Raw genomic sequence first — 25953 nt, forward strand, 5'->3', positions numbered from 1 at the left:
CTTACTGTAAAGAAGTTCTTCCACACGTTAGTACAGAACTTCCTGCATACACGTTTCAGGCCGTTACTCCTTGTGCTATCAATGGATGTTGCTTCTAGGCTTGGTTTGTGAAATAGGCAGTCAGGCTTCTGAAAGTAAGCAGAGCAGCACGTCCTGCAGATTGCTGTGTGAGAGATTGCGTTTGTTAGAAACAGCCCCCTGAAGGTGTGTCAGTGATTGTACTTACTTAAGCACTTGTGGAAATAAAATCTTCCTGCTGTTCTTGCTTTCTCACTGTGTTTTCAGCACTCTTATATTTTCTTTTATGTTTTTTTTTTTGTTTTTTTTTTTAATGGGGAACTCATATGGATAGTCAGTAACATGGCTGTAATTCCTTGTGTGAGATTTTGTTAGCTGTAAGGAAGATGGTGCTTTGTAAATGAGGTGATATCCAGAGCTGACTTCATCTTTCACTGAATTCTGTGAGCGTTTGGTCTCAGCCTTCTGACTGCACCGTCATAGATTTCAGATGTTTCCATAGCATTACCATCAGCAAAATATGTTTGCAACAACCCTGCAGGAAGCGATTAGGCCTAGTCCATATGTGCATGAACAGCAGCAGGGAAATACGAAATGCTTTGCCAGTTGTCACCTGGAATTAAATCTGGGGCAAACTTCTGGTTTCAGTGGGATCTGTCGTTGTAAATAAGTGTCAAATCAAGACATTGTTCTTATAGGGGTTTTAGCAAACATATGCATAAAGGGTAAATGTTAGGTTATTAAACACACACAATGACAGATCACATTTACGAATGTGCAGCTCTTGTCTTGCAAGTCAGCAGGCTGACCTGAGTGGGCTTTGCACGAGAAAATTGGCTGTGGTGGCTGTGCAGCATTGATGCAGCAAAGAGAAGTGTGTCTGTGGCTTTAATGAGGTAGCCAGAGGACGAGGTTACAGTCATTTTTAATCTGCCAGAACTGTAGAAGGTTTTCCTGGCTATGTAGTAGTACCTGATTGTGGTGCCATGTTATAAAACACAGCACTTAATATGAGTAACTTTCCTATAGTCATCACAGTGAACACTCAAATAATTATCTCTGCTAGTTACCCTGCGTGAAATGGTTTTCAGAATTTAGTATCTTCAAATATGCTACAAAAGAATATCTGTTTCCACGAATAGTGTGAATAAAAGACCTTGATAATTAAATCATTTTCTCTTGGAGAAGAATAGAATTACCATCTAAAATATTTATAGGAAGTATCTCAGAGACCATATCATGTATCAAGTCAAGTTTGAAATCACCATTTCCTATAGCTTGAGTTCAACAGAAGTTAAAATATCTTTACATAAAGTGAGTAGAAGTCAAAAGTGTTCTTAGTCTCTATGTTATCATGAAGTTGTTGGATAAAAAGGATCAGAAAACAGGTACCCAATTTCCAATGAAACACAGCATAAATAAAATGTCGGATTGGTGTGGTTCCATGTAGAAAGCTAAGATAACTGGGAGATTTCATGCTGAGCTGGCAGAATTGGTGTAGTTCAACTGAGAATCTGTTTTCAAAATCCATGCTGAAAGCGCTCAGTCATAGAAGTGTTTTCAGCGTCTGCATTGGTTCTTTGGAGAACTTGTTAGATGCCAGCTTGCATTTTAGGTCCTGCGTAACTTTCTGCCTATGGTCCTCTGAGTCTGAGCCAAAGCTTATCAAAGCCAGTAGGATCTCTTCCATTGATCTCAGTAGGCATTAAATTATGTGCTTGATCTGAAGATCTCAGTCAGACAACAGGTAAGGAAGATTTAAATGCTGCACTTGAATTTTTGCTTGACTAAGGGCTACAGATTTACATCATGAAGAGCAGGGGTCCAGTTCACCCATATCTCCATCCCAGCGCCAGCTTTGGCATCTAAATAACTTAGAAGTCTATTTTCTGAATATGACTTTTGTTTTTTGCTAGCAAAAGTGTCTTATTTTAAAAACTGTTGCTTTGAGAAGGTGTCAGTTTATTATGTAGGTGATAATGAAAGATTAGGGATGAAAGCCAGCTCCTTCTGAAATCAATATCATTGGCTCCTCAGTTCTACAAAGCCAGAGTTTCATTTCAAAAATTAATTTGGAAGACAAAAGCCTCCCCAGGAAACAGCATAGCCAGTAAATAGAGGACCCTTACAGCCCCTCTGCTTGTCGGCTGTGCCTTACATACTGGAGAGGGAAACATAGATAATTGAAGCTATATCTGAAATGCCTCCATAGCAGTTTTCTTATAAACTACTTCAACTTTTACCAAATAATTGTAATTTTTACAAGAGGAAAAAAAAAGTTGAATTTTTAGCGTGTGTTTGTGATGTGGTTCAATGCTAATACACTTGAGAAAGGCAGATGGAAAGGGTAAAGGAAAACATCTAATCCACACAGCACCTTCATAATAACCCCATTCATAATGTGGGCTGAAGATGGAGAGCTTTTTAACTTAAATTGTGTGGACCTGAAAGCACCAATGCTGAATATTTTATGTGAAGCTTGTCAAGGTCCTTTACTAAAATAGCTTAAAAGCAGTATCACAGTTGCCTTCATATAAGCATTGCACATTTGAAAGATGAAGCATGCCAAAGGGTTTTCAGTTTTGCTAGTAGTTGGTGTATCAATGCATGGTTTTTTTAGGCTTCAAATGTTATATGCTGCATATATATATATATATACACACAAACACTCTTATGCAAACAAACACCTTTCTTACCACTTTTTCTGTGGAAGTTTTATTGCATATATTCATGATGTTCCTTAAGGTAAAGTCAGTGGGATTGTTGAGGTTGGTTTGTTTTTTTGGGGGGTTTTTTGTTTGTTTGTTTGGGTTTTTTTTGTTTTTACATTTAAAAGCTGAGAATGTAAAACAAACTGAGTTGCTCAGCTGCCCCTTTAGTTAAAGGGGAAAGAAAGCAGCCCCTGCATTCCTTCCCAGTCTCTTCAGAGATCAGCCTGTAGGCAAGTTGAATTGCTCTTGGCTAGGGTTGGTGCTCTCCATTGCCTCTAAAGGAGCCCCAGAAGCTAGCTTGGACCAAATGTGTTAGCAGGCATGCGTTCACTTTACCTAGCAATAATAGCTTGTGTTTGTTCCTGATGCACTGTAAGAAATAAAGCTGCAGCAGGGGTAAAAGCACTTTGATAAGGAAAAGGTGTTGCAGGCACACAGCAGTTCTGAGCACTGCGGAAAACTTGCTCCTGATGACAAGCAGCAGCAGCTTATATTTTGAACGCTTTGCTGATACATCTGATTGAATACAAGTTACAGTGAAGTGATTAGACATTGAAACAGGAAGTTAAGTGTAACTTTTCTTAAAGGAGAGTGGTATTTTCAGGCAGCAGTTCTACCGCTCTGTCATTTGACAACCAAGATCAATGAGGGCTCTGATGTTTTGATATGCAAGTATTTCAAACTGCTTTAGCATCATATGAAATCATATTCAATTTCTTTGTACTTTGTTTCTATTTGATTGCAGTTGCTTAGCATGTAACATAGAGTATTTTTTGAAATACATATATTTGTTTGCATAGACTTAATTGCCTTGCCTACAGGTGATGATGAAACCCTTTCTTTTTTTGTTTTTGTTTTTTCATATCTGCTGCTTTCTGAGGAAATTATTTAACCACCAGTGTATTGTGTAAACTGAAGTCATCACCCCTAGCCTTCTGTTTCCGTCCCCCCTTCCACCTCCCAGCAGTAGCTAAGGGATGGTAAGTTTGGGCAGTGTGTCTCCTAGGGCAGGCAACCTGCATCCCAGGAAGAGAAAGTTTTTTGAGATGCATCTCACATTAACTCTGAAAATAATGCTCCTAATACCTTGTGTATCTGACTCGTAGAAGATTCTGCTCATCTGGGGCCTCACTTGTACTACACTCCTTACACAGCTGTACAATTTCTGTCTTCTGAGGAATTTATTCAAAATGTGCTGGTGAACTCTATTTTTACTCTATCTCTACCACTCAAAAGTTCATTTCCCAATGCTTATGAGAATCCATGCTGACCTGTGGTTTTTTCAGCGTAGTTGGATATTGTCATAGTCAGAATGATCTCTTGAGGATAAAGGCAGATGAAGGCTGAAAAGCCTCTTGCATCAGAGAATGGATAACAGCAGAGCCTTACCTAGAGGGTGAAAAGTGAGGTTTTAAAGTGGATGTCGCTAGTGGAAATGCACCTTTTCATATCTCGTTTGCTCTCAGAAGCAAAGCACTAGAAAAGAGCAGAACAGCGAGACACTGCTTATTGAAAAATAGATCATGGGTGAAATTTTAAGTGTTGACTTCGATGAGACCAGCATTTCACACGTATTGATACAGGTCCTGGATGTTTCTAGGTGGAGCATGCTGCATACCAATGCTCGCTGCTCCTTTTTTTTTTTTTTAAGCATTGCTCAAATAGAGTGATTGCCACAAGTCCCCTTACCTCACTGAGGGAAATGGGAGTGTTGTTACTCACCTGGAAGAGAGAGTAAGCAACTTCTAGTTGTTCACTGGTAGTGTTACCCCACCTCTTTTTCTTCTGGTAGTTCTGTGGCATGGACAAGCCTGTAGAGAGGGGCATTCACCTCAAACACATTTTTCTGAAGGACGCTTTAGGTTTTCCATCAATGCTATCCATTGCTATCAGCCTTTAATCCACATAAGGTATGCATTGTGGCTTCACTCCTCAAGCCTATAGTCTAGGGGGTTTATTGCTGTCAGTTTCTTATTAACCTTACTGAAATACCTTGTGGTAGTGAAGCAAAAACTTTGCAAGGTGTGGCCCTATGTGCTGTTTTTAAAGATGTGTGTATGTATATAAATACATACAAAGCATTCTTAATTGCTGATCTATATTTCAGTTTGCATAAAGTTGCATTCCAAACCTCTGGTGCCATTAACACCTGGGTGTGTGAACCAAGAAGCAGAGCAAAAGTAAATTTTTGCATTTGCCATGCAGAATCCATCGGAGAAACCAGCTAGGTTGCTTTCTTGTGCTTTTACTCATCTGTCACTGTGGCAATATGTAGTGACATTTCAAACTGCTAGCATGGAAATAAGATAAAAAGTGTTTGGGACAACTGGGAAATTTCATTTAGACAGAATGTCAGACCCCAGTCTCCAGTGTAAATGCTGTAGTTTACCATGTCCAGCTTTGTGATATCATTTGATGTGAAATTAAATCAGAGGCCAGCCTTGAACAGGAAAGCAATCGAGCCTGTTCAGTTACAATTGGTAGCTGTTGTAAAGTATTTGGAAACCAGTTCCCTTAGAAATATCTTTAAATTTTCTGCACTCCCTTTGAGAAGTTTGTTAAGTTTCTCAAAAGCTTGTCTAGCCCTCATTGTTCTTGTGAATCAAGTTCGTGCTGGCTAACAGTTCTGTTGATTTGCACAGTAACCCAACACTGATATTTCAGGACAAATAGGCACCAGAGTGGCTCCTGAATGGGGTGAGTTGCATGTATTCATAAGCCATTCCATTCATTTCTCTGACATGGAAAAAAGGGCAGGGCTGCTTTCATCCTGCTGCCAACCCTTTTATCTCTAAAGAATCAAATTTCAGGAAACCTTTCTGCCTAGGTCAAAATTTCAAAGGGATGGGGTAATATTTAAAAACTTTAGCTTCTAAATTCTCATAATTTTAAGGGGGAGATTACTTTTCCCACTGGGAAGACAAAACAAAGCAATTGCTTCAAACAAAACAGAAACCAATGGGGGAGACAACTAAAGCAAAGAGCAGGTTTGGTCACTAAGAATGCATTTAGTGTTACTTCACTTCCTACTATTCAGGACGGCTCATTGTTAAAACTGATGCAGTGTTTATACACACTGAAGTTATGAGTATCGTCGTGGCTATTGTTGGAGGATGTTATACAGACATTTATCATCGTATGTCACTAAACCCATTGTAAAAATGTCCTAGTAGTTAATTGAGACTTAGATTTAATGAGTCTGTAAGAAAAAACCTTTTTTTTTTTTTTTTTTTTTTGTCATACCATAAATAAGGTTCCTATAGAAATGTCACTGGGATTAACATGCAGATTTTCCTTTGTTTCAAATTAACAGCAATGTCTCTGTTAGGCAAGTAGTTTTAAGAATACACTTTTACAGAGCTGTTGGAGAAACATTTTCTAGCCCATACTTGGACTACACAAGCATCGCAAATAAAGGTGTGAGATTATAAAAAATGCAAGCATGGCCCTCCCAGCCCAGTAATAATGTAGCAGTACAATCTAGCTAATAAAATCCTGACACTAATAAAATACTATGCTAATGGTAAAGTAATAATTGTCAACAGCAGAAAAAAAACACAGATAGTGCTTTTTTTTTCTAATGTTACTCAATTAACACAGTTCTGAGTTGATGCTACTTTCTACTTTGCATGCTAATGCTGAAAGAAATGTCAAACATAAATATAACATGGAAAAACAGTGCTGTCCCTAAGGAATGCAAAAGTGATGCTCACAGCCATTAAGGTTTTACACCAGGTCTGTTCTTGTAGCTGTAAGAGCAGCCGTTCAAATTTCCAAAAGGTGGTCATTTGGACTAGACTTTATCTTTGTGTGTTTGTTTTCAACCTGACACGCTTACTTGAAGTACAGAGTTGTGCCTCAATTTGTTTAAATTAGGAACTGTAAGGAAAAGTCAATATAATTTTAACCATTTGAAAGGGCATTATCAACAGCAGAATGTTAGGAAATGTCCTAACTCCTCTTTGTTATTTTTCTGCTCTAGGAGGGGTGAACTGTTATCTTTAAAGCTGTTGTTTGATGGTATGGCTTCAAGTGGGCTTTGCTACCAAAGGAGCAGTTCCTGCCCTGAGTACCCCGTGCTGTGTGCAGTGCTGCCAGTCCCTTATCTGTGCAGCTGAAGATCTGAATGCTGTAACTGAAAAGATATTCCTTTAAACAAACAAAGCAAAACATGGGCTATGTGGTAGTTCACATCTCAGTCTTGGCACCAAGAGAAGGCAGCGGTGCCCCTAGCTGGAGAAGCAGGGGAAGGGTTGGGAGAAAGGCAGACAGTTTTCAAAATGAGTTTACCACCAAAGAAGGAATTGTTATACACCTTAATGCTCAGCAGTCTAAAATCCAGCTGAGATCAGTGACCTTAGTGCATATCTTTCTGGTCTCTGTGCTAGGCCACTCAACAGGACAGCCATCCATACGACAAAGGCTCAGCGGCCCTGGACAGTGGCTTGTGCCTCTGTGTCAGCCTCCTGAGAGCTCGGGGCTGGAGCATGGCTGCCCTGGAGGCTGAGCCAGGGCGGTCAGTGGCCACACAATTCAGTTCTGCAACATTTGCTTCCAATTTTAGTATTGCTGGCTCTAAGAGGAAGACCCAGACAAGGGAATGTTCTCAGGGAAAATAAAAACAAGAAGATAACTCAGGATGAGGTTATTTGGATCCATAGCAGCAGCCGTAAACACAACAGCCTTCTTCCACCAAGAAAGATTTTGCCTTATCAGGTCACTCGTGTGTCCCATCAGTGTTCGAGGTTCCCCTTAGCAGCTCATTTCCTTTCCTTGCTTACGCCTTCCCAGGGGCATTGCCAATTCTTGAGTGCTTTATCCTACAGGAGTACATTCCTGCAGAACTCTATTTAGAAGGCTATTTAATGTTAGCTCTCTCTTCATTTGGAAATAATGGTGTTGGAAAAAAATTTAATTAAAATGGCTTGAGAAAGTAGTTAATTATAAAACTTACCATGGCCTGAAGTATAAAATGCATTGCAGACTGAGAAATTGTGTAGAGGCACATTACTAAAATAATTAATGTAAGGTTTTACATATATCACCCACACAGCAAATGCTGTGGCTGCTGCTAAAATGAGTCCAATGCCCTTCAAAAACTGTGAGCATCTCTTCTGTCTCCCACTCACTCCCTTTTAGATGCGCTTACTTTTTTCTTTACTATGGGTGTGCAATTTGTTTAAGAACATCCATTTTGTGGGAAGGCCACATTTATGTTAGCAGTATTATGATGTTTAGTGGGGCTAGGGGTTAACTTGCTGAGTACGCAAGCTAACAGAGTGAGAGGTGTGTGGACCTACCTGCTTCATCTGCTGCAGCCTCTGCACTGGCCTCAACTCAGTGTTAGCTGGTCCATGCTGAATCTCTGGCCAGTTCTCTCTAAGGCTGCACCTGCATGCCAGCCTTATGCTAACACGGGCTCCCATCCAGGTGATCCCCTTAAGTTCTGCACTGCTGTACCAAGTTTAGGGATCTCTTCTGCCAATGTGACTACATTAGCTAATGTATTATGTACTCCAGTATCAAACTGGAGTGCAAGAAAACGAAACAAAACCCTCACCTTTAAGTCCAGGAAAATAGCTGTAGTTTGCTTGCTTGCTTGTTTTGTTGTTTGGTTTTGTTTTTGTCGTTTGGGGGTGGGGTTGCTTCTCTTTTGAAGAACTGAGAGTGCAGCCTGTGCAGATTCCCATTCTGTGATGATATCCAACCTGCCTCTCCTCTCGGTAGCTATCAATATACCGAGATTCCTGCCTCTTGTCAGTCTAATTTCTAGTTGGTGCAGGTTCTTGACATTCAGCACTTTATCAAACATAAGCTGCTTGGCACCTATTACCACTGATCTCAGCATTGCTAATAAACAGCAACATCAAGGCCATATTTTCTGGTTCCTGTCAGACCACTGCTTTCCTGGGTGAAATAAAAGTCCTATTAACATGCTCCTCCTCATTGGCTCTGACAGTTTGATTAATTAGGCCCCCTCTTTAGATGACCTCTGCACTGACACAACAAGGAGGTGAATATAAAATGAATAGTTTGCCCACATAATGGCCTACTGCAAGTTCCAGATTTTTATCAGATCCGACTGAAGTCCAGGGCCTGTATTAAAATGGAGAGTACAGCAATATATGGCTGTGGGTTGTGAACCTCAGGCCTTCCGACATGGTTAAGGAATTCAAAACAAACCAATCCCAGCTATCCTGATATACTGACTTCTTTAAGAATTAATCTTTCCTTTACTCTCGTGACCATACAGTACAAATCTAATTCATTTGCATTATCAAATAAAATGACCTTTTGTTTTCAATAGATTTTTTATTGCTGGAAAATACAGTGTGTTAACTTTGTGGTTATTCATCCTCCCATAAAATACTAATGCTAAACCATCATTCCAGTGTCACTCTATTTAAATGTCAGTCTGACTTTCTATTATAAACCACCAGTTCATAGGCTTGTAACTCATCGCTAAAAACTCACTTCGGCTGGAAACGTGGAGTATGAGCTCACAGCTTTTCTTTGGAAATGAGTTTTTTGAAAAACATGAGTGTGTATCGTGTAGAGGGATTTGAATACGTTGTTGTGAAGCTCTAACAGCAAAGGAGAACATCTGACGATGCCAGGACTTTGGCTACTGCAGAATGCCCCTGGCTAGAAGAGAGCGAGATCAGATCTTACTTGCCTCTTCTTTTTCTTTTTTTTCCTTTCTTTCCCTCCCCTGCTGCTCGCTTGCACTTATTTATGTGCCATTAAACCTCTTCTGAGGGAAATCAGGTGTTGCATGTTGCCTTGGAGGGATATGCAATGAAAATCCTCTCAGTCAAGATGAGAGCTGGATAGAGCCTGAGGACCATTTTGTTGATCAGGTGGAGTCCCTGATATTGAGGTAAAGATTCTACTACATTGGTTTCTAATTAAAGTTTCCATGTTAGGTTTTTGGGTGTTTGTTTTTTTTTTTCCCCCAAACAGTCAAATTAATCCTCGTTTGGTCTGTGGTAATCGGCATCTCCCACAAACCTCTTTGTAGGGACATCATGAGGGTGGGTGAGCCTAAAATGAAATGTTGCATAAATTGATCTGCATGTAACCTGAGCTCTTTGCTTAATGGTCTCAGAGATAACAAAAGCGAGTGACCCATGCTTAAACAGATCCTTTTCAATTAAAGTAATGCTGCTGCTGCTACCTCTGCAATGCTGAATGCTCTGCAGTCCTTTTAGCAGCTTCTGCTTCTTTTATGATCCTCATGCGTTGTTTTTTTTTTTCTCAGCCTTTGCCTTTTTTTTTTCTTCGTGTTCATCTGTTGATCAAGTAACTGCATTACTTTAATTGATTTGCTAAATTGACTCATTCATAAGACAGCTCCTCCAGGTAATAACCCGAAAATGTTAACTCATATTCCTGCTCTCATGCTTGAGTGCTGTTGTAGTACAAGTTTTCATTGACCTGGGAGTACAGTCTTCCATCTCCTCAAGTTATTTGCTGGACTCCTTGTCACAGGCAGAGCAACAGAAGATATATGTATTTATACTCATATATATCATACCCACACATAATATAGTGTGTGTATATACATGCAGTATGCACCCATGTGTATTTACACAAGTTGTATGTAATGTCAACCACAGAATTTCTGTGTGTGCATGCAAAGCAAATAACCAGAGGTGTTCTTTTGTTCGCTTGTGTGGTTTTTTTTCTACTCTTTAGTTAGTTTTCTGCTGTTTTAGTGAGTTGGATCAGCTCATGAAGAACTGCAAGAGCTGGAGCTGATGTAAGGAGTTGTAGCAGGGTAATGTGGAGACCCCTCTGGCAGCAATGAGCTGCTCCCTTGGCTTAGGGGATCTTAAGGAGTCCCCAGCCAGTGCTAATCCCCCCTAATGGGGGACAGTTCTGTTTTCATGATGCTGTCATTAAGTTACGTATATTAATAGCAAGGAGTACAGACATAAAGTTACTTAAGATGCTGAAGCACTGCGTAAATACACGCACAGATATATGTGGAACAAATCTAGTTTGTGTTTCCAGCACTTATTAGTAAATAAGCAATCATGCTTTTCTATGGCCAGTACAGCCTTTCAGAGGAACTGTGGAGACTCTAGTGATGGTAAAGAATTCTGTTTTAAGTATCATCCAAAACCATGAAGTTTCTGGAGCCTGTTTCCTAGGGAAACAAACCAAATTCACCAATAGGACAGGCAGGAATAACTTCTTTTCAGAGTTGTAATTGTTATAAACCCTTGTATCTGACAGTGTTTGTTTAATGGTTCACTTGCAATGTAGCTTGTTTGTGTTATAGATAGTATTTTCTAAATGCAACTTTGATTTATACATGTATATATTCAACAGAAGCTACTAGAAGCAATTACATAAATGGAAAATATGCAGAAATTATGTATGGATTGTGAGGAGAGGCAATTACTTCCCTTCTGTCTTCACTGTACCTGTTGTCAGTGCAGAAAAACAGCTACTAATAAAACCCTCTTTCAGCTCTGCCTGGGATTGAAGCTCTGTCCATTTACATTTCCTGCACGGATAGTAAGAGGCACGTGGAACATAAATTCGAGGTAACATATAAATAGCATACAATCATGTTTCCTAGGAGAAGCTGGACATCCAAGCATCATTCCAGAACACACAAAGTCAGTGAGAAAAATCAGATCCAAATTTCAGCCAACTGCTGCTGGTTTTTCTTCTTCCTTCTTCCCTCTGCCCTTTCCTTCAGGGCAGGTGTTCACTTTGTGCTGTGGGAAGCTTTTGAGCCAAACAATCCATCCTCTCTTTCTACAAAGACCATGAAATTCTACCGTTTAAATACTGAGAATTTCCAGCTCCTTTGAATACTGCAGCATCCTTTGGCATGTAAGGGGATGTACCCTGCACAGAGAAGAAGTATGGGATGAAGGGGACAAGGTGCCCACTCTGGAAGAAGAACCAGTTCTGCAAATCAGGCTGCATGGTGCGTTGTTTCCCCATTGCAGTTGGGGCAATGCAGTGTCCTTTATGGGCCCAACTGAGGCTGCCCCTAACTTACAGCCAGGTGTATCCTTCAAACCCTCCTCAGTCATACATAATGCAGAAACATGCAAGGTCTAATAAACGCTTTTGTTAGTAGGTCTTTGTAGTCCCATTCTTTTTAAAAGTGGAATGAAATTAGCCCTTGAGTCAAGTTTGAATTATTTTCATATTTTTGGGATATTAAAATATCTCCCAGATCTCATTAAGTAAAGCCCTAAATAAAATAATTGCAATACATCTAGAGATTGGGAAGCCTCAGAAGATTTGGAGATTTCCTCTTTGATGAGCAGTTCAGTTACTTATCCAAAATTTCTCTGAGGCAAAGTTGAAAATCTCAGCTATTGCCATTCTCTCCTGTATCACTGCCTTGCTTTTGTTGCCCCCACCTCTGCTTCACTGCGTGTTCTTTCTTCCTGTCCTCAGGGAGCCCCATGCTCTGTGTCCTGCTGTCCGTCATATCCTATGATCCTCCAGGACACTGCTGGCATTTTAACCTCCCATTAGCCAGCACTTTTGGCCTTATGCTTGTCAAACCCTTGCAGGTTTTTGTTTTCCTTTACATGACTGCCTTCTACGCAGGAGTAGATTTCGGGAGCAGAGCTCAGTCATTTGTCAAGAAAAGGTGGAGCAGCCTTGAGGCATCACAGGCAGAGAGATGTGAAGAGAATGAGACAGGGAAGAACTGCAAGATGAAGAATGGAATTCTTTTCACGCAGCATTTTCCAATCAGACAGACAGCTAATGCTGCGCTTATGCCCGCGTCTGTCTTGTTTTAGGAGATAATCTGGTCCAGATCAGCACATCTAAAGAACTTGCTAAATAGCAGCAGCTGAAGACCTTGTTTTTATTTCTTACCTCTCAAAGATCCAAGCACAGATCTCTTTCTGCAAGGAGACCAAGTGAAAACCTCCTTCTATAGCTGTACAATCGAGGGTGGAAATTCAGAACAGCTTAATGCAAGGCATACACTAATTCACACTAGTTCTGTAGTAGCAGGGTGCTTACTGCCACTTTGTGGAAGACTGCTTTGTGGAAAAAGGTGCTGTGGAAAAAACTTGGGGGATGTGCGTTGGTTGTTTCTCTCAAATGTTTTATCATTTAGAGAAGCAGTGAATGTTTAGAAATCGTAGTGTGTGAGTTGAAAGAGACAGAGAAAACCTGCCAACATGCCAACAGCTGTTGTAGCTTCAGTTGTGTTTTTTTTTGTAATGTTGAAAACGTAGCTCTGCTGTTTTTCAAACACTTGCATAGGTGCCTAAAATCTGTGCTTCACTAACAAGAAGATGCATACCATTACATCATCACAGTGCTGGTAACCCACTTTCATAAGAGCTGCCCCAGGAGAGCTTCAATTGATTAAAGATGCCTGATAAGCAAAATCCCAAGGATCCGGACTCTGATACTTCTTTAGGTTGTATATTAGCATCCCCACATGCCCGGTGAGACAGTTAGGCACAGTACGTACATGCTAGTGGAAATGAGCTCAGACAGCTAGAATCACCAGGCTTTGTCCTTTTCAGATGCTACAACATTATGAGCAAAATCACAATGTTATAATGAGCACATTTAGGAAATTATTTAGCCTTTAAGATTTCCTCGTTCCATTATATTTTATTAAAAAAAAAAGTGTTTTAATACCCACTATGAGAAAGTGCTTAATGAAAAATGCTTTTGTAGCACTGAAAGCAAGTGTCACTGTCTTTATAGCAGCTCTTACCTTATAAAACGTAAAATGTGCTTATGTAGTGCATTGTGCACTTGCCCTGCTGTGTCTTGTTTTCCTGGCTACATGCACTCTGCAGATCCCCTTCTGTTGCCCACTGCAGTTACTTGATGCATCTCAGCAGGCAGTTCTCCATTCAGCAGACAAGTGTGGAGGGAGGACTTGGTATTGGTTCTGCTGGTTGGTTTTTTGCAGTTTCTCTTCTACTAATGCACTGCCCTGCTGCCCCATTCACGTAGGGCTGCAACAGGCACCTTGGAGATACGTGTGTAAGTTAGTCCTGTAACTGAGCAACTCTAGGAGCGCACGTTCAGTGCCCTGTCCCATCCTTTCTCTTCTGCTGAAGGAGGGCCACCAATCTCTCTTCTAAGCCAGGCTTGTGAGTTCACATCCAATGCAGACCAAAATACAGAGCTTTTTGTTGTTGGTAGTGTGGAAGTTTCCCTGCTGTGATGCATGTTAGGCATTCCTTCAACTCTGTCTTGCAGAAGGAAGCAGCCTGAGATTTCTGTCTCTTGTGTACTTTAGTCACTGGACTAAAGATAATACTGAAGCTTTCTGAGGAGATTGGTTAGTCTTAAAACGAATTAATACTGCGAATTAAAAGCTGGGAATGTGTTCCTGTTAAGAAGTAACTATTGAAATAATTGCATTTAAGAGTTAAAACCAGAAGTAAAAGGAAACCCTTTATCTAGACTTTATCTCACTGTACCCCTTCTGAGTTGTTGCTCTGAGGATTGCAGAATTAAATTCATGTGCCTCTAGCCAAAGAAGAATGAAAGAGCACAGTGGAAGATACCACCCCTTAAAGACACAAGCGTTCCAGAAGTAGGCAAGTTCCTGTATAATTGGGATGAACTTGGCCATGGCCTTATGTCATTTGTTTCCCTGTATGACTGTGGCTTTCTGGCTTCTGAGATCTGCACACCAAGGAGCAGTTGTGACTTTATTTTCCAAAACTTACATAATAAATCAATGCTTTCTCACTTCTTTTTTTTTATTTTTAATTGTAAAATAGTAAAGACCAGTAAAGTCTCTTGGGGAAAGGGAGACGTGATCAGCAGGTGAAGAACAAGCTCTCTGCCTCTAAGGGCAGGGATTTGCCTTTCTTATCAAGCAGTTCTTGCAGTGCAGAGAGGGGAAGTCTTGCCCTGGAGCTTAAGATCCTCTCCTTGGTGTTGTGGCAGGTGAGGTGCGTGTCTCGTGGCACAAGGTGTGAGGCAGTATGCGGCCTGCTGCATAGGCATTCTTCTAACTGTGGAAAATGTGAGTTCTGAAATGCCAGGTGGACAGGGATCTGTGGGGAATGCTGCATGGAGATGAGGAACTGCAGAGGGCAGTGATGGGGCAGGTGTCTGCTTTTCATTAGGTTATTCCCTGAGACACATCTGGTGCCAGCTGCTATTCCTAAACGATAAGGGAGCTTTGCAGGCAGGGGAGGGCTGTGCTGTCAGGTGAGCCAGGGATCAAGAATTACCGTGACGGTTTCATGGCACATGAAAGATGCTATGAAGTGCATCGTGGCTGCAAAGAGCAGGGGCTCAATTAGGTTTTCCCAGCCATGGGCTGACACGGAGTGTGAGCAGGGCCTGTGTCATGCCATGCGGTGTGTACCAGGAAGTGTTCTGGTCCATCAAACGTAAAATGACAAAATCATTTGTAATCTCATTCCTGACTCCCATGGTTTTACGTCTGTGCCTCCCCTGTAGCGTTCCTACAGCTGATTGCTTTCTTTTCTTTGAGCTGCTTCAAAATGAACTATGCAACTGTAGTTTCTAGTAGCTAACTGAACCCTCTTACCTAAAATACAGAATAGGAAAGAAAAATACGCATGTATAAATGCTTAATTAGCCTTTGCCTAACTATTTGCAGTGGATTGCAGCTTATCACAGGTGGGTGCAGCCAAAGGACCTTAGAGTCATGCCCTCCTAGAGCTGAGGTGCTCTGTGCCAGCAAGCACTCAGCTCAAAAGATGCTGCAGGAGCTGCGCAACTACGTGCGCATTTTCTTTCCCCTAGATTATTTAGAAGTTGCATTTGACAATATTTAACCTTGCGTCATCAAAGAGAGGCAGCAACTGGAGTGGAATATCCAATATCTGCCAAGAGGAACCTGCCTGCCTGCAGTGCAGGCCTTGTCTCCACATGTCCAAAGCTCGCTGGGGGAGCAGCCGCTCCTGCACACTCCAGGGATTCACAGCACATCAACTCCGTTTTGCCTGCACGGCAACACAGCACAGTGCAAACGCGGGGTGACCTTCCTTGTGATCTCATCTCAGGCTGAACCTGTGCCACGAAGCTGTTCTGCTCTTCCCTGCTGGCTCTCCTGCAAGGCCTGGAACTGCACAGTGCCACCGGGGCCTGGCAGCTCTCTGGGTACGAGCCAGGGCATGGTGCTCACGCTGTTCCGTTCCGAGCATCTGCTTCAGGCAGCAAAACCTAAATCTGTGACCCAGGTGTTCTTCCACTCACGCCCTCCCCGCTTTTTATTTTTATTTATTTTTATTTTTATTTCCTGTGAAAATATTTAGCATATTAAAGTATTTTACTTTTTTTTATGCACATGCTGCACAATGGTGAAGGCTTCTTGAAAGTTTTCTTACAAGTGGATTCCCACGTGGTAGCTGTTAGTCACAGCTAATTACAGAGACTGATGAAGGAAGAATATAGAGGAGCTCAGGTTCCCCTCCTCCTCCCTCAGTGCTTAAGAGTAACATAAAATAAAAAACCTGTAGATAAATGGAGGCTTTTCTGTGGTTGCAGTCTCCAAAGAGCTCCAAAGAGATCACAGATGTGGTTTCATGTTTCAGGTTTAACTATGGTTTAATAACTAAAGTACTATCTGCAGAAGAAATGCAAGTGGGGAAAGAATCATTAATTGATAGTGAAAAGTTCAATCTATGAGCTGTATTTGTTTTTTTAAGCAGCTGAATGTTTAGCCAAACTGTATTTTAACTTTTAACTGCAGTCCTGAGGGCTACGATAATCTTGATGCGTTAAATCCTGGGAACATGATAGGAAAGGAAACATTCGTACCTAATTTGGACTTGTTTCAGAAGGGTGAATCATAGAAAAGCAGGAACACCTGTAATTTAGCTGAAGTGAAGGCACATGCTTCAATTTTATTTCAGTTGTGTGTCAAGCTAGTCTGCAGCATGCTTGCCTTACTACACAGCGTAAGGCCTTGCCTCAGCATTTCACTGGGCGCAGAACGAGCCAACAGTGAGAGCTGGAGCTGCTTTACTACACATGAGGAACCCATAGCTTACCTAAAACACTTAATGACATTGGTTTTCCTGTCTTTGTTGCCATTCATCCAAGCCCAGGAAGTCTACTAGGTTGAGCAAGTTCCTGTGTACGAGTAGCAGTGGCTCAGCAGGACCGCATGGTGTCTATGGCTGGGGCACCAGTGTCCTTCTTGCACCCGTACTGCTATTGCCTGCTGTTTGCCTGTGCTGCTGACTTTCAGGAACTCAGAATATACTTACAAGTGTGCAAACTCCCCATTGTTCAAATGACTGTCTGTCACGAGCAAACACCTTTAATTGCAAAAAAAGTAAAAATGAAGTAGAGACTGTCTCAACAGGAAATTTCCACTCGGATGCATGTTTGGTATTGAATGTTTGCATAATTCAGAGGGTGCAGGAGGCAGATTACATAATGAAGTGATGTAAAACTCATGATGGTCTCTTTCCTATTTAACGTGTATGCTTTCCTGCAAGGTTTATTTTTAAACTGAAAATTTTCTTTTCAGAACTACAGAACAAAGAAGGCTACAAGAGCAGCTTGAGCTCTCTGGGGCTGGAACAGGGCTATGCTAGGTAGAAAATGAAGCAACCTAGTCTGTTACCTAGATTCTAGGAAGTAAAGCTTCCTAAATGAGAACTATCAAAAATATTGCAATTCTAACAGCTACACAGAATCTTGCTAATAACAGCTGTGGACATCATTAGGAATGCCTGTGCTATGGATGTACCTGATCAGAAGGGGCTTTGTTGTATCATGCTTGCATCAAAACCACTTGCTTCACTGGTACATGTTGAAAAAACACTCCTTAAAAGTAAGCTTTTTATTATTACATGTCTGGCTTGATGGATAAACAAATGTCCCAGAGCAACGCTGTGCTGTGATGGGGAAAACTTAGGATCTCTGTTTTTCTCAGGAAATCCTAAATGAATTGTGATAAGATCTCCCTTAAAAAGTTACTGTGAGGCCAAACATTGATCAGGATCTCTAGGAGGCTCAGGAGTTAAGCCAAGTTATGTGAAAGTGTTACGATACTGAAAGTACTGGGCAAAAGAAGTTTGACTTTAGTGAAGTATCAGAGTGCTCATAACCGCAATGTTACACGGCCTTCCTAATGAACTCTTTTCTACTAGATGTTTTTTGCTTTAATTCTCCTTACCTCCAAAACCTTGGTTTTTGTTTGTTTTTATAGGTAAGATAAGGTGAGAGTTCTTACATTTAAACATCACTAAACTTAAAGTCTAGTTATACCTTAGTTACTTCAATGTTTTTCTCTCTGGTAGATAAAGGCCATGTACTCTTGAGATACAAAAAGAGCATAAGATATTAATTTTAATTCAAACATACAGATTTGTGTGTGTGTATGTATTTGAACTGGTTTGCTTGAGAGGCTTTCCTGTTGAAAAGGCTGTTTGCAAGTAGTCTCTGCAGTGCAGAACTTGTTATAATCCAGAAAAAAAATGGAGAAGAGATTTTTATTTTGCACTGATGCAGTTCATCTTATTTTTCCCCAAAGGACACCGTGGTTTAATGGATGGGGCTTTAACCTACCCAGAGGTCAGTCTTTGCTAGACAAGTGGAACCTTATCCCTGAGGGCATTGATATACTAATGACACATGGACCTCCCCTTGGTAAGTGAAACAAAAGCTGTGTGAGATTTTTTTCCCCTCTGAGAATTTTACCTTCAAAATAACCAAAATTATTAATGCTGCTATAAGATTTATTGTAACTGTGTGCTAACTCCGGGCTGTGAATTAAAGCCTTTTGGTAAGAAGAGCACAGAGATTATTAGGGTTAGCAGAACTGTTGAGCTTCCAGGTGTTTTTTTTCAATTACATTTTTTGTTTCGCTCAAACAAGGGAATATCAAATATCTGATTCCATGGCCGTGAGAGTTTGACATTTCACTTAAGAACATTATTCATCTTGCACTTTCCAATCCCATATGATTTTTCAGAGATTGACTAAAACTTCTAAAACATTTTCCCAACTACTATGACATGTTTCTTTAAGGTTTGAGAGTATGCAGTCAAAAGTTCAAGAGTATACAGTCACGTTCTCCTTGACTATTTCCTTTTAAACTTAATAATGTCTTTAAAACTACTCTTGCATATTCTAGCTGACTTATAGTAAACTCGTGAAGTAAGAAATTTAGGCCCTCAAATCAATCTGTGTATGCATACTTCTTTTTTTCTTTTTTTTTTTCATAAATTAGTTGAAGTCTTCATTTGGTTCAATTGTGCTCTCTGATCTCTGTGCTCATTCTGTGATAAACAGAATTCTCAAGAAGATGCTGAGATGCTTGCTCAGCAGAGGCAAGAGTGCTTGGTTTGGGACATATCTAAAGTAATTAACGCCTACATTGAATGATTTGAATTTTTTTTTTCCCCTATCCTGTAACCTCACAAGATACTATTACACATTATTTACTGCTTTCCTTTGAAATGCATGTGGTGAGGACTCTGGAGTCATATCTTTCATATTTCAGTCAGTTTTAAAACAACTGAGCGCCTGCCTTTTCTAAATGTGGCTTCTGAGCATGAGGAAGCATCAGCCTCTTATTCATTACTGCTAATAGACTGTAATTTTGTCATAGTTCTAGTAAGTCCAAGGAGTCAGGTGCTCAGATGTAGTCACTCAATTCTGTGATGGTAATGACTTTAAAGAAAACAAAAAAGCCCCACCAGTAACCAGGATTGCATGGTGCCATTATAAAGCAGCATTTAAATGCTACCTAGCTGGCTCTGTGTTCTTGCAGAGTTTCACGGTGACTCTGGAGTCAGGAATTAATGCATGGCTTATGCATTGTGTCACCACGAAGTTAATAGTCAGCAATCTATGCAGAGAAAAGAAGGGGAAAAAAAGACCTTTTTGACTAATAATGTACTCATGCTCTTCTGATATCTTGGTCACTAACAGCTCTTTTCATACTGTTAAGCTAACTAGGGCTACCTGTGTCCCACTGACAGTGGAACACGCTGGGTATTGAAAGCCAACACCTTGAACAGCCCTCTTTTAATCTGTTTATTTTCCCAAAGAAGCAAAAAAAAACCAAAAAACAACCCACAACCACTTTTATAGTTTTTCATAGGTACTGTTTTGAAAGGATTGCTAATCCTTCTGCTCAGAATTGCTTTTGTATAGAAATACTTTGATGCTATGGATGCTAATGTTTTGATTGAATACTCATTGCCTGTTGTTGGTGACTGGGGATTCAGAACAAGACTGGCACTTGCACTTGGAAGTTGTTGGGAGACTGTATTTCAAATCTCTCAGGTGGCAGCAGCTATCAGGTTGTACAACAGCCAGTCTTCCTCAGGTATTTTGTTCTGGAGTAGCCACCTTGCTGACTTGGGAAGGTGGCTGCTGTGAGAGCCAGGGGAAAGGGAAGAAAAATCAGCAGCAATGCCGGGAATAAACGTTCCAAGGTTTCAAGGTGGAAGATGAGTTTAAGCCCATAGTTTAAAAAAACAAATCACATCCAGAAAAATATCAATGCAGATGGAGGAGGGTGATCTTGAGGAAGACAAAGTGACAGTGAAACGCTTCTTAAAAGCCATTGTGTGCTTTAATGGAGAGGTTATGACTGCAGATAATGTAATAAACCTTCAGTGAATTATGACTTCCTGAAAGACTGTGTGAAACCTTACCTGAATAGAGAAAATTAATAGTATTGATTGCATTTTTTGCCTGCAGGTTTTCGAGACTGGGTTCCAAAAGAGCTGCAGAGAGTTGGTTGTGTGGAACTGCTAAACACAGTGCAAAGGCGAGTAAGGCCCAAACTCCATGTCTTTGGTGGGATCCATGAAGGTAAGCAGCACTGCTTCTCTGCTCTTTGATCTGAGCCTGGTTCCAAAGAAGCACACGTCAGTTGTGCATTGCAAAGGGTGGGTAATGACATATTGGACTAAAGTAGAGAGGGAGCTGAGGGAAGTGATTGCACACACGGCACTTTGTGAATTTATGCCAGAATTAAAACAGGCTGTTTCAGGAACGTGTGCTGCATTTTGCCACCTACATCTCTCACTGTGCAAAGGTTGCTCTATACAGGTTATTTGAAAGCAATTTAAATTTTGACAAACTTAGTTAGAGAAACAGATGAGATTCCCCACACATGCAAGCCAAAATGAAACTTAGTCCAATTATTCCAAGTGCAAGAGCCAAGAAAGGTGCTAGAAAAAAAGAAAACTGAAGACAACTTACTGTCTCAGCTCACCTCCCTCAGCGTGTAAAGAAAAGCAGAAAGGAGGGCAAATATCATTGCCAGAACTCACTTTGCATGCATTTCTAAAAGTATCCTGGGATACGGTTCATAATGTGTGTTACCTTACAGCAGTCTCACATATAAAAAGAGATATGCTCATAATCAGTTCCAGATCAGAAACAAAAAGCTGTTTGTTGGCAGTGGGAGGGAATGAGATAATTTTGGAGACATTTAAATATTTAAACCAATTTTGTGGCTTTTACATGCCTGTGAGACAAATATTAGGAAGTTTGCCTGAGAGAGTGTAAGTCTGTGTGACCCTAGGACTCAAAGTGATGCAGTAAATGCTTTATATCCCCTCCCATCTGCAGATTTCTGCACTGTTTCTAATTAGGTTCTCCATCAGCTCACAGATTTGGAGAACTTCACAAAAGAGAAATGGGAAGGAAAAAAAAAAAAAAGCACAGCTTTGTCAACTAGTACCATTGGTTTTACTTAAGCCCTTGTGACATTATGAAATTGATTTTATTCCTGGTTTATAAAGTTCTGTCAATAGTTTTTAAGGGAAATACTGATGTGACTTCAAGTAGCATGTTCGCTGTGTTAGAATGCTCCCAGGAAACCACTGGATATTTTGTACAAATACCAATCCTCGCATACTGAGAGTAAGTGAACACAGCAAGAGTTCCAGCTAAAGCACAGAAATGGTCTGCAGCTTTTGTAAGCACACTGGATACTGAAATTTTCAATTGCAATAGGAGAGAAAGGTATTTTAATGCACAGGATCATTATGACAAAGCACTGAGGGACCATAATGCAGCATCTTACATTTAAATCTCACATGAAAGGTGGTAGCACGTGTTGAAAGTGAACATTCAAATACATTCTTACAAGAATACTAAAAAAGTTTAGAACCTGTTTTAGTATTTATGCAGAAGACATAAGAGTGGCCAGTTTTGGTACAGAAAGAAATAGCCAATTGTTAAGAGCATTATCCTGCAATACAATTAATTCTCATTCATCTCTAGCTTAGATGAACACAGACTGCATTCCATTAAATCGAGGGAGGCTACACACATTCTGATCATGCCTGTTTTTTTTCTGGTTGATAAGTAAAAACAGCCACAAACAATGTTTTTCCCACCACGAGATGATCTAAATCAAAATTGCTAGTCCAAATAAATAAAGTGCAGCAATTCTGAAGTGATTATTCTTTGTGATAGAAACTGTGGGTAGCTGGATTTATCTTAGCTTTCAGACAGCAGTGATCTGTACTGTATCATAATGGTTTAAAAGAAAAACATTTTTCCCCTGTGGGTTAGCGGTGGGAAGTTCTCTTCCTCTAATGAACCTCTAATAAAAAAAAGTGCATTTTGTGCCAAATTCTTCCCAGACCTGTTCTAGTTTCTTTGCAAGCTCTCAGTGGATGTCAGCTGAAAACAATGGATCTTATGCACCGATGGGACTGGAGCTCTATCTCCCTGTCCTTGAGAGAATGTCTGCAAGAAGAGAACTTCTGTGCTTTTGCACAGTGAGAAATTCATGTTCTCACGTCATAGTATCACACATGGCTTAATGAAGATTCAGGTGTGACTGTTCACAAGGCACACAGAGTTTGTTCCGCTTGCCCAAAATTCTACATGTGTGCAGGCCGCTCTTCTATCCCATCCTGTTCCTGTGTGGCAGGTGGAAGAGATGATGCAGGCTAGGAGAGAGGAGGCATTACTGCTGGTTCCTCAGATCTGTCCGAAACAAGAGCACTGCTGGCCAGATGTTTAGGAGGCTGAGAAGCATCCAGCCTCCTGAAACTGATGCTGTGGTGTTAGTGTGGAGTCAAATCCTTGACATGTTGAAAAATCCTGTGATCAAAATTCACTAATTCTTGCTTTATTTGGGAACAAGTTGTCAACATCCCTTCACGAAAAGCAGTCATCTATGTAACTCTCACCTCAGTTTTCTGCTTAAGCCAGTAGTTGTTCATTGACCTCCTGCGCTCTACTGTGCTTACAGCAAGAGATTCCTTTGCTTAGTCATGATTTTCTCTGGTCTTTTTGTGAAGAATTTAATCTCTCTGTGTTCTTGTTAAGTCTATTCTTACATTTGAATTCTCTTGCCTGTTAGGCTGCTGTAACTGCAGTCTCCTTTCAAATCAGCCAGTCTCAGCTCTGTGTGAAAGCCTCTTAGAAGCAAACCATACCTGAATTTTACACTGCTGGTTAGATCCAGTTATTCATTCAAAGTAGTACTTTGCAGCAGCATTTATGAGTGGGACTGTATCATAGAACCACCGAGTAACTTGAGTTGGAAGAGGGCTACAAGGATCACGGAGTCCAACTTCTGGCTCCGCACAGAACCACCCCAAATCCAAGCCCGACATCCGAGTGCTCCCTGAACTCTGGCAGCGTGGGGCCATGCCTTGTGCAGAGTGTTCCAGTGTCTGACCACCCTCTGGTGCAGACCCTTTCCCTAACCCTCCTAACAGCTCCATGCCATTCCCTGGGGCCCTGTCGCTGTCAGAGAGCAGAGCTGGGTGCTGCCCCCCACCCCCTGTGAGGAGCTGCAGCCACCATGGGGCGACCCTCAGCCTGCTCTGCTCTGCGCTGAGCAAACCCAGGGCCCTCAGCTGCTCATGCTAATAGATTTCTAAGGTTTCGTGAGCCAGTGTGAACACAAGCTTGGCAGTTGTGCAGTGAGGACCTGTATGATAAAGGCTATCATGGGAAAAGCTTACGAGGTTTCATTTATTGCCCAGAGAGGGCAATGATTTTTGTAGATTAAATGGAAGTGACTTCTAAATCTCTTGTTCCTTACTGTTTCTTTTATTATCTGACAGGCTTTACAAGCTTGCAAAGTACAACACACTAATTAAGTAATTAGAAATAGTGCATGTGTGGTTTTGTCTCTGGTTTTCTGTAACAAATTGCAGCAGAGGATTTTCTGTGAGAAAATGTGTGCATAAAACAAAAGCTTCAGTTCTTATTTCAAATACGGTATATTGTGCTTTTTCAATCAAGTCTTCCTGGCAGCTCTCAAGAGCTCATGTCGTTTTGAAGGGATTAATATAATTTTATTCCGAAGCATTGATCCCACAACAGGCTTTCGCTGCAGCTGCCCATGGGCAGCATCGTTTGTTTATATTACAGTAAGTGTGACACATTGTCCCTACAGGTTATGGCATTATGACAGACGGTTACACAACGTACATCAATGCTTCAACGTGTACAGTCAGCTTTCAACCAACCAACCCTCCAATTATATTTGACCTTCCAACCCCTCAAGGATCATGAAGCACTGCTGCACGTTTGGAACTGAGGAAGGTCTATAAACTGCCATTTTCTAATTACAATACTTGCATTCTGTTACATGTTTATTTCAAAGGTTTTTGTGGGGGGCATTTTGGGAGGGAGAGTGGAGGGGTTTTTGTTTTGGGGCGGGGGTTTTTTTTAGTAAATTGCTGGTGCAACGAAACAAGACGAAAAGTTAGAGGTTGTGCTTTTTGGAAATGCAGCGTTCATTTGAAATTGGAAGAGCATTGTGAATTTGTAAAATTAATTTTGTTTTTCAATAAACTGCCATTGTAAATTGTTATAGTGTTCTCAAAAGGACAGCCAAGCTTTCTTTTAAGAAGTGAGAGACCTTATTTTAATATTATATGATAAGCTAAAAAAAAATAGGCAGCATTTAAAAACACCCAAATTTGCACAACTTTTGTTAATGTCGTGGTTTTTTTTTAATGTCTTTTCCCTATGGTCTAAATGTTAGCTTTTCATCTCTCCATTTATATTCTTTTTTCTTCCTGCCTTTCTTTTTTACTTTTTTTTTTATAGCACAGACAAGACTTTGGGGTCCATTTGCCTCTTGATATGTGTGCGTGTGCTGAAACTTGTTTCTGTTCACAGTAAAATGCAGCGAGGGGAGAATAGACTTCTCAGTTGTTTGTTTGTCCACTACCTGCTTTGTATGGTAAAGAATGGTATAGATAGCCACGGTCTGTATGTGATATCTGCCTTTTATTGTTTGTTTTTAAATTATTTTAGCTTTAAAAAACTGGGAATGAAAGCTGCAAAGAGCAGGCGTTTCATGCAGTAAAAAAAATAATGTAAATGCGGACTCCTTTTAAATATGAATTTATATATATATGTATTTTTTGTGCATTATAACTAAGCTAGGATTTAATATTGCCAGTATAGCATCTGCAAAATTATGCTGTACAGCACATCTAAATTATGAAGGATGTGACACATTTTCCAAGTGCTCAAGGCCTTCCAGAGCCTGAGTTCAATCTTTGTTGTAGTTCAGGCATGTATAGAGTCATATGGATACAATCGAGCCTAACTAAAATAAGGCTTAGTTGTCCTTTATATTTAAATATTCTTCTTGTCTTTTTATTTCCTTTTTCTTATTTTGCACTGTGTGTAAATGCAATCTTGCTAGCACAAAATACTGTTGCAGATAGTTATTTCTGTTCTACCACTGTAAATGCTATTGAGCTTTGTTCTGTTTTATGTTAACTTGTTAATGGAATTTAGAAAGCAGTTGTTTCTTTAAATTTATTGTGATATATCTAGCGGCCTTTATATGCAAATAAAATTGCAAGATTTTTAAATATGTGGTTTAAGGGAATTTTACATTTTTGTGTGGCATGAACAGCTGGGGGTGCAGCAGTAAGTAAGAACTTTTCTAATCCTCAATAAATTTTTATGGCGTACCATTCTTAGGATGTCAGCTGGGTCGATAAGGCACTCGGAATTTTTCTCTCACTTCTCTGCCATCCATCCTTTTCATTCCTGTTAGACAGAAGAGACTTTGTCTTCAGGTTACATAATTCAGTGCAACCAGGATTGCACAGTTAAGTCTTGCAGGGTATTGTTTTAGATGACACAAGGGAAAATGGATTAGGTACTAACCTGTGTACTTGTTCATTAGTACTGAGCTGCAGGGGCTTTAGGCTTTATCCAGCGTGGGTTAAGAAATGAATGGTCATAGATAAACATAGATAAATAAAATGGATCTTTATTTGAATCTGTTCTCAGTTGTGTGGCTGCA

The 25953-nt window shown here is 40.5% G+C and overlaps 1 protein-coding gene across 6 annotated transcripts in view; it reads left to right on the forward strand.

Moving 5' to 3' along the window:
- MPPED2 (metallophosphoesterase domain containing 2) overlaps positions 1–25584 on the forward strand; it is a 171491-nt gene extending 145907 nt beyond the window's left edge. For all 6 annotated transcript variants that reach the window (XM_048950070.1, XM_048950072.1, XM_048950075.1 and 3 more), the window contains 3 exons: positions 18220–18335; positions 20400–20513; positions 24076–25584. In XM_048950070.1, the coding sequence (XP_048806027.1) occupies positions 18220–18335; positions 20400–20513; positions 24076–24194 (349 nt within the window). In that variant the 3' untranslated portion in view covers positions 24195–25584. The remainder of the gene's footprint in view (positions 1–18219; positions 18336–20399; positions 20514–24075) is intronic.
- The last annotated feature ends 369 nt before the right edge of the window (positions 25585–25953 follow it).

Source organism: Lagopus muta, chromosome 6 (assembly GCF_023343835.1).
Source record: "Lagopus muta isolate bLagMut1 chromosome 6, bLagMut1 primary, whole genome shotgun sequence".
Lineage (NCBI taxonomy): Eukaryota > Metazoa > Chordata > Aves > Galliformes > Phasianidae > Lagopus > Lagopus muta.